Raw genomic sequence first — 9744 nt, forward strand, 5'->3', positions numbered from 1 at the left:
GAAATGCTATACACAATGCCTGTATAACACTCAACAAATCTTTCTTCGTGCACGATTCCGCATGTGTTGACTGTATCTTCCTGATCATTAGTCATTTTATGGCACAGGCTTATTAACTTTTTTGGAGCGGTGAACACGAGGTTGACGTCATACCTACTTCTTTAAAGCATGGGATACAAAATGTACGTACGGAATGGGGACCACATTACTAACTTGCCCTAAATTATTTTTCCGCATCCTTTTGTTGTCACTCAAAATTTGTAGGTGTTTTCTGCAACAGATGTTAAAAGTGCATCAGGGTATCCACTCGTCCGTAGCCTATCTACTTGTCTCGTGAGGCTACGTTCTACTAGATAAACGCATGATTTCTTAATACATTGCGAAAAACTGTTAAATGCTAAACTTCTTTTCACTATTTTGGAATGCGCGGAATGATAGCTTAAAAAGTTTTTCTGCGATTTCGTCAGGTACGTGCAACACGTCCTTAATCTCTGTGTCTAAGAATCTAATCACCAAATCCCGTGGAAGCTCAGAAGTGAAATCCAGCCCGGCGAAAACATCACGAAAGGCGTCTAAAACATCATCCACGGTTAGGCAATTTGCTTTCACAACAGGGAATCAGAGCAAGAAATCATCTACAAATCTAAACGCCTGCAGTAAATCAAATTGTGCCAGCCTAGATTTTAAAGTCCGATTCCTTTTTGCCATGTAAATATCAGAAATGACCGGCGCAATGCAAGAACCTATGCTAATACCACTCTTTTGTATCTACCATTTTGAACCGAACTTTACAACTAATGAACTAAGGTATTTTTCCAGCAATTTTAGAAACCCACCCAGGAACTTGAAGGCATCAAACTGATCAATACATTCTTCCACGGCAGTTAAGGCCGCGGCGATCGGAATACCAAAGTACATATCTTTAACGTCAACAGACACAAAGGTAACCGGGGGGCCTACTTTCAAGAATGCAATGACGTCCTCGGAGCCTTGGATCCTAAACGGGTCCTCCAGTTGCAATCTGAAAAGATGCTCTTGTAACAAGCGTGCAACTCTTCTCTGCCAAGTGTCCCTGTCATCTATTATGGTCCGGAACGGATTTCCTTCCTTGTGAGTCTTCACAGTAAGCATTGGTGTCAGGCTCAGCTGTTTGCATCCCTTGACTTGCTTCGAGAGTTGTGCCAGGTCTAGACTTGCACAAAGGTCGGCCGCTTGCTTCTTTAGTCTCTTCAGATGTGCTTCGTTAAGTTGGTCTCTGCAAAATTCTTTTCCAGCGCCCTCCGCGCTTTAACTTTTTAAGCTATCATTACGCGCATTCCAAAATAGTGAAAAGAAGTTTATCATTTAATAGTTTTTCGCAATGTATTAAGAAATCATGCGTTCATCTAGTAGAACGTAGCCTCGCGAGACAAGTAGATAGGCTACGGACGAGTGGATACCCTGATGCACTTTTAACATCTGTTGCAGAAAAACACCTACACATTTTGAGTGACAACAAAAGGATCAAGTAATACTCTTGTTTGGGCGAGTTGGTTCATCTTTGAAAGGTTATGTATACTTGCGCAAAAAACGGGACACAAAAGGCACATAAACGACATGTACGGAGCGCAACTTCCAACTGGTTTTAATTTCGAAAAAGTCGATAGATTTATACCGGCACTGAGCAAACACAAGAAAAAAAATAAAAAATAGACGCACTGCTCACGTAGCATCCCTCCGCCAAGTGTTCCGCCAGATAGAAAACGTGTAAAACCTGATATCCTTAGATATACAGTAATCAAATACAAGACAAGCCACGACACGGATAAAAGGGAAGATGAAGCATGAAGCGAACGATGAACATATAACATTTCTTAGCAAAAGCAGTGTCAAGGAAATAAAAACAAGTAAAAAGAAAACAAAAATGAAAATCTCGGACGAAGTGTAAAAAATTGCTCATCGTAGCAAAAGCAGTGTCAAAAAGTAAGAAGTGACTAGATGCAGAAAGGCCAGAACAAGGCAATACACGGTGGAAAAAAGCTTATCTAACTAAACAGCAAACGAAGGCTAGGTCAACCCATCAAAAGTAAGGTGAGGCAAACAAGAAAAAGAATTCACACGTGTCCATCTAAGAATGTAATCTCTTTGTCCAGCATTACGACAGAAGCAGTGCTAATGCATTTGTCACCAGTTTTAGTAATATGAAAGGCTTCTATTATTTCTCTACTAAGTTTAGTTTTAGCATGTGCCAAGATCGAGGTACTGCTGAACGATGGCTTGCATTTATGAGTCGTGACATGTTCTGGCAGGCAGCGTCTTTCACTGTTTTGCACTGTCCTTTCATGTTCCCGCAGTCTGTCGTTGACACATTTTCCTGTTTGTCCAATGTATACACAACCGCAAGTTAGAGGAATGCTGTACACTACGTTGGTGGCGCAACTGACATATCTTTTTCCATGCTTTTTTTCACATGACTCCCGCTTCCTGGACAAGACAGTGCAAATACTAGATAGACGACTGGGCGCTGAGAAAAGAACCTTTACATCATTCCTCTCGCCTATCTTCTTCAAGTTGTGTGAAATTTTGTGGAGATACGGAATAACCTTCATGCGTTGTCTGGGAACTGTGGGTCTCGAAGGCTTCTTGTCTCCTGCTTTTAACTTCTGTAGAAGACTCACAGTGACACTCCTGATGACATCGTGGGGGTACCCTGCTTTCTCGAGACGGGCGACCTGGTTTTCGAAGCTGTCCTTCATGAGGTGCGGACAACTTTTGAAGAGCGTTGCTCGAAGAAGAGCTGTAACTATGCCACGTTTTAGCAATTTAGAGTGGGCACTCTCATACGGAAGGAGACTTTTCTTTGTGCGTGGGTTGTATTTGCAGCACAGAAGGCATTTAGAATCACCAAAAATGATCTGTATGTCCAAGAACTGGATGCAATTGTCTTGAGGGAGTTCCCAGGTAAACTTCAGGCCTTTGGATTCAATGGTAAACAAATTGACGATCTCAGACACCAAATCATCAAGATTGCATCCTGACGGAGCATCTATCACAACTAGGTAGTCATCAACGTACCTCAGAATTTTGAGTACTGCCGTACTTGTTAGGTTTTTCTTGATCCGGTTGTCCATGGAAGACAGGTAAATGTCACATAGTACTGGCGCAACTGCAGAGCCAATGCAAATTCCATCTTTCTGCACATAACATTTGCCATCGAACGATATCACTGTAGACTGCAGGTAAAATTCCAGGAGAGTGATGAAGTTGTCTGTGCTGATTCCGGAGGAATTTCGAAAGCTCACCTCATTTGTGCAACCTATCTTATCCCGAACTGCTTCAAGAAGGCCTCCGTGTGGGATAGAATAGAACAGATCCTCGACGTCTATTGAAAAAGCTGAAGTGGCGGAGCCGATGGTTTGAAAAGCAGAGAGTGCCCACTCTAAATTGCTAAAACGTGGCATAGTTACAGCTCTTCTTCGAGCAACGCTCTTCAAAAGTTGTCCGCACCTCATGAAGGACAGCTTCGAAAACCAGGTCGCCCGTCTCGAGAAAGCAGGGTACCCCCACGATGTCATCAGGAGTGTCACTGTGAGTCTTCTACAGAAGTTAAAAGCAGGAGACAAGAAGCCTTCGAGACCCACAGTTCCCAGACAACGCATGAAGGTTATTCCGTATCTCCACAAAATTTCACACAACTTGAAGAAGATAGGCGAGAGGAATGATGTAAAGGTTCTTTTCTCAGCGCCCAGTCGTCTATCTAGTATTTGCACTGTCTTGTCCAGGAAGCGGGAGTCATGTGAGAAAAAGCATGGAAAAAGATATGTCAGTTGCGCCACCAACGTAGTGTACAGCATTCCTCTAACTTGCGGTTGTGTATACATTGGACAAACAGGAAAATGTGTCAACGACAGACTGCGGGAACATGAAAGGACAGTGCAAAACAGTGAAAGACGCTGCCTGCCAGAACATGTCACGACTCATAAATGCAAGCCATCGTTCAGCAGTACCTCGATCTTGGCACATGCTAAAACTAAACTTAGTAGAGAAATAATAGAAGCCTTTCATATTACTAAAACTGGTGACAAATGCATTAGCACTGCTTCTGTCGTAATGCTGGACAAAGAGATTACATTCTTAGATGGACACGTGTGAATTCTTTTTCTTGTTTGCCTCACCTTACTTTTGATGGGTTGACCTAGCCTTCGTTTGCTGTTTAGTTAGATAAGCTTTTTTCCACCGTGTATTGCCTTGTTCTGGCCTTTCTGCATCTAGTCACTTCTTACTTTTTGACAGTGCTTTTGCTACGATGAGCAATTTTTTACACTTCGTCCGAGATTTTCATTTTTGTTTTCTTTTTACTTGTTTTTATTTCCTTGACACTGCTTTTGCTAAGAAATGTTATATGTTCATCGTTCACTTCATGCTTCATCTTCCCTTTTATCCGTGTCGTGGCTTGTCTTGTATTTGATTACTGTATATCTAAGGATATCAGGTTTTACACGTTTTCTATCTGGCGGAACACTTGGCGGAGGGATGCTTCGTGGGCAGTGCGTCTATTTTTATTTTATTTTATTTTATTTTTTTTTGTGTTTGCTCAGTGCCGGTATAAATCTATCGACTTTTTCGAAATTAAAACCAGTTGGAAGTTGCGCTCCGTACATGTCGTTTATGTGCCTTTTTGTGTCCCGTTTTTTGCGCAAGTATACATAACCTTTCAAACAAAAGGATGCGGAAAAATAATTTAGGGCAAGTTAGTAATGTGGTCGCCATTCCGTACGTACGTAATGTATTCTATGCTTTAAAGAAAGTAGCTAGAAGGTATGATGTCCTCGTCGTGTTCACCGCTCCGAAAAAGTTAATAAGCCTGTGCCATACAATGACTAATGATCAGGAAGGTAGAGTCAACACATGCGGAATTGTGCACAAAAAAAGATTTGTTGAGTGTGATACAGGCATTTTGTACAACATTCCCTTATCATGCGGAATGAGGTACATAGGTCAGACAGGCAGGTGTTTGAACACGAGGTTAAAGGAACACTGTAATGATATAGGTAAAATCAATAACCCTGGAAACCTCACCCCCCTTTGCGCAGAACACAAATGCAAGCCAGACTTTGAAGGAACCGCAATCTTAGGCCGTTCAAAAGACACAAAAGAAAGGGAAATAAAAGAAGCGTTTCAGATATGGGAAGCTGGAGAAGACAAGTGCGTAAGCACGGCATCAGTCATACTAACTAATCATGAGATAAAGTTAATAAAGGAGCGTAGGTGCGTAGGGATGTGAAACTGCTTGTTCAGTGAGCCTACAATATTTCTTGTATATGAATGTGCGTGTGGAACGTTTTAAATGTAGCCCTGTTATCAATAAACCTTAGCTTTCAGTGCGCGCTTGTCCTGTGTACGTGGTTCCTGCTTTCTTGTGTATCTGTGTGTAGCGTAGCGCGAAAATTCTTGAAATGGTAAACCAACTAGCCCCCATTGCTGCTTTGCTTGGTCATAATTCCTGGACATGTCAGTTAGTTGGATTTTACAGCAACATTAAACGCTGCGAACGCCAGCGTTAATGGCATTTCTTACTCCCTGCTTTTTCACGTATGTAATGTATGGATCCCAAATCAGGGCTCATCGTTACCGCCCATGTGTGCTATAATTGATGGAAGAGGTGATTTTTATTTATTATTTGACCCTGTGAAGTAACTTGCACACGTTAGAAAAAGATGCCGTCTGCAGAGATGATGGCGGAATGTGAACAATCAGGAACTTTGCCCTCTTCCACACCGCAAATGCGTAGGTGTGTTCAAGACGTAAAAAAAACACTTGGATTGTATCCGTCCCGTGTTAACACGGGGCAGCCAATAAATAACTTGCCTAGCTCACCGTGCAGATCATTTGTTCCGTAGCCGATGTCAGCCATTGATTTATTCCTGAACGTGCGCCAGACAACCCCAAGGGCAAAAAGAAAAAAATGATTTTGCTCTTTTCGTATGTAGTTGTGAAGATTATAATAGACTGTGTAATTTAGTTATCAGAAGTGAAACGATTTGAATCCTTTCAGTGCTTTTTACACTGGTTTACAAATATTATTTCTTTGCTTTTACGTGGAAACCGCGAACTTCAACGGAAAATACGACAGTCGCCTAGTTCCATTCAGCGGTTTTCAACATGACGAAATTGTTAGCTTTTCGGCACATGCCTGCTGACACGCCCAGCCATCCTCAGTGCATAGGGTAGCCTTAAAATAGCATCATAGTCATTCAATCTCAATATTGTTTGATTGATAGATTGATTGATTGATTTGTATGAACTCGGTAACAGTATGATAGGACAGAAGCGAGGACCTGTTAAGCACTCAATTCTCCTTCCTCGAAATTCGGCAGCCGTGCTCGACACTGAAACCGCCACCTTGAACTCCGTAACCGAGTGCCATAGCTGACGCAGGCACGTCGGCAGCTGGCAAAGGTGAAACGAGACGGCTCATAACGATAGAAAACGCGCCATTGCAGGCCGTTAGAAACAATTATGGTTTGTGCGCACTGAAGCGCTTTAAACTTTCGGGAAATTTCAGCATTGCTATATTCAGTTAGCAGCATTCAGGTTGTTAACAGCCACGAGAAGGTATTTGCCACACCTTCTAATATCACTGAGCTTTTTGACCTCGAGCTTTGGCCCAAATGAGAAAAAAGAGGCACTAAATGACATGACGTATTCTTATATGTTCTTTCGTGTGCAGAACTGGATTACGTTTTTTATCGTTTTAGTTCAACTTACGGTCTGTTCCCGAATATTTTATGCGTTCTATTTTGTTTTGCGAAACATAAAGGACAGGTTATTTTCTCTACGTCAAAGAGTGACAAAATATAACATGACCAATGACATGACATGGCAAGCAACATCACAGGGGCTCACGCATCTGCTTATTAATTTAACAACCACAGGCTTTGTGTCTACGCGACACTTCAAACACGAAAATCACATCTCTATGACTTTATTAAGCCTTTACTGAAGAATGTTTAATGAAGAAGGTCGGAAGTCTGCGCGCAGTGCAGCGTGCTAGCTGTTGTTAGTGTGATTACCTTATCTCTCCTGCTACAGAAACAGCACCGTGTAGCGTTTTGTACTTTATTGTTATCGCACAAAATTAAATCCAATCTAACACCAGAAGCACGCATTAAAAAGGAAGGAGGAAATTTTATTCCGGTAGCTCAAAGTCGCGATGCACTTCAGCCACGCCAGATTGATGGGAATCGCCCGATATACAGCAACGCAGCTGGTGCATCCGAAGAGACGGTTAATATTAAAACTAACTTCAAACGAAAGCTAAAACAAATTGTACATATCTCCAAGATGTCCACAGAGTTTCAGGAAAAACAAAACGCTGACAGTAGCAAAGTTATTTAGGATAGCAACATTTTTTTAATGAAATCAACGGGATTGTTACGAGGGAAGTCAATCAGCTATCGGCAGTAGCGCAAAATTAAGTCCCAACTGAACGCACACAGAACATAACATTGCTATTGCTATGCTCTCAATAAATAGTTGGCCTCACCCCGTCGGGGTGGCGCAGCGGTTACGGCGCTCGACTACCGTTCCCAAGGACGTGGGATCGCATCCAGGCCTCCGCGGCCGCTTTTCGATGGAGGCGAAAACCAAGGCGCCCTTGTGCTGTGCTCTGTCAGTGCACGTTAAAGAACCCCAGGTGATCAAAATTTCCGGAGTCCTCCACTCTGGCGTCTCTCATAGCCTGAGTTGCTTTGGGACGTTAAACCCCACAAGACAAAATAAACAAGTTGTTCCGCGCTCGAGCGCTATTTCGTGCGGCTGTCTTTAATCGCATGGCCTTTTTTTGCTGACATTTGTACCCCACGGGAAGCACAGTGTACGGCAGGAGGGAAAGAAAACGACATGTGAAGTCCATCCCGTTCAACGTAGCCAGAATGTTCGCCCTCCACAAAGACAAGGCAACGTCTCCGCTGTATCAGATATCTCGCTCGTTTCCATTTATTTTCGCCCTTTTGAAGATATCGATTAAGGCTGTCATATCCATTGTGTGCTGCAAACGTAGTGAATGCAGTCATAGTTTCGCCTCCCTGCTATAGTGTGCTTTTTCATTGGGTAAATTATGTTCTAGTCTTGCCTGTACGTGCGGGAAATAGCTTGCTCTGCGCGTACTTTGTTCATGCTCGAAATAGTGTTTATTTCATTTTTCTTGAAGTATTTCTTTTCTCTATTACAAGGGCACGTACAGACATTTTTATGAAGGATTATTAATGTGACCCTGACTATTTCTGCATCGGCAGCCACCACACATCCATGTTCTTCCAATGATATTGCCCCCAGATGGCGCCTTTCGGCGTATACTTCAATCAATTTTCCCGCTTACTTGTAGAATGCTGACTGCACCACTAAGCTCATTGCCGACTTCCTTAGGCTCTGGCGTGCTGTATAGTCTTTTAAATGAAAAAGCAATGCCATTCTTTACACGAGCACTATTTTATTGTGCAACTTCGAGTAGTGGAACCCGAGCCCGCTTACAGCGGTTGTCACGGTTGATTCGGCACTTCCACCTCAGCGTTCTGCACACCACTGTTTCATTAGGGGACTCCCGTAAAGGTTTTATCCCACGACTGAAAACCTTGGATAGATCTCGAATAAGATTCGGGCGTTTTTGGGGAGGTTTTATCTATTCATCTTTTGTAGCAGACAACGAACGCATCCCCAATGAAGAAGGAAACGCTTGTGTGACTGTTTTTCCTTCCAAATCCACTATGATAAGATGAAAGCGCTATGCTTTATCGCTTGTTACCTGCTGCAGAGCAACGTTCCATAATGAGTGACAGTAGGTGCGTATCGTGTGAAGCTTTTCCATGGACAGCGGTAATTTCTTAGCCATTAAATTTCTCCTAAGAGGGTACAGAGATTCCATATTTATTGCAAAAGTGTTTTCATGTAATACGTCACAAAGCAGCACATGAGGTACGAGGTGCTGTTGCTGATCGAGATCACTTCTTTACTACTTTCAGCATAAAAGCAAGTGTGTTCAGCACAGGTATATACATGAGGTGCAATCACTTGGAACTCTTCAGGCAGTGGGATCTGTGGAATGGTAATTTAGAGTCAGTGAGCAAGAATTCGTAATTAAAGGATGGCTGATATTCTCACCAGAGTGAAACATATATGATACACAAACAACACAAGGTTTTTCAATAGGATTTCACCATTTTTACAAAATGAGTTTTTTATCATGAAAAGATAGGATGCAAAGCAGCTTCGCTTTAACTGTCGGTGCGTGCTCGCTGATAACTGGTACCACTTTCTTCGTCCCAAGCTTGTCACAGTGTAGACGCGACTAAAACATCCGTAGGCTGTCTGACATGTCGCGTAATGCACTGACTAGGATACGTTACAGCCGCACAATATTTTTTACACGTGCATAGCTGTATCGCAGTACGCTCACGGTGAAAAGGTCAATCGACATAGAGTGAAAAGACGGGCAAAGTGGCCGAAATTAAATCGAGAACAGAAGTTTAGCCGCGCATTTCAAGCGTGCTCATCTCAAAGTATTAGAAAACGCACACATCCCCAATCCGCCCACACGCATGCGAACGGGCAAAACTAGCATTGAATTACCAATCTCTACTGTTCATAAATTGTACCTAACGACCCGAGCAACCGACCATGACCAATATCACATATAACTAGACTTGTCAGCCCAAATTCTCGCGTGATAAGTCAGTCATGTACTGGTAGAAAGCTACTGAACTTGAT

General features: G+C 42.7%; 1 protein-coding gene across 1 annotated transcript; it reads right to left on the reverse strand.

Moving 5' to 3' along the window:
* Positions 1–251: 251 nt before the first annotated feature.
* On the reverse strand, positions 252–3440 carry LOC146184502 (uncharacterized). Its single transcript, XM_084608572.1, has 2 exons — positions 2243–3440; positions 252–271 (listed from the first exon to the last, which is right to left on the reverse strand). Exons 1-2 carry the CDS (start codon positions 3438–3440, stop codon positions 252–254), a joined length of 1218 nt encoding a protein of 405 aa, XP_084464698.1.
* Between the last annotated feature and the right edge of the window lie 6304 nt (positions 3441–9744).

Source organism: Amblyomma maculatum, chromosome 7, assembly GCF_055883805.1.
Source record: "Amblyomma maculatum isolate TAMU_Amacu chromosome 7, ASM5588380v1, whole genome shotgun sequence".
NCBI lineage: Eukaryota > Metazoa > Arthropoda > Arachnida > Ixodida > Ixodidae > Amblyomma > Amblyomma maculatum.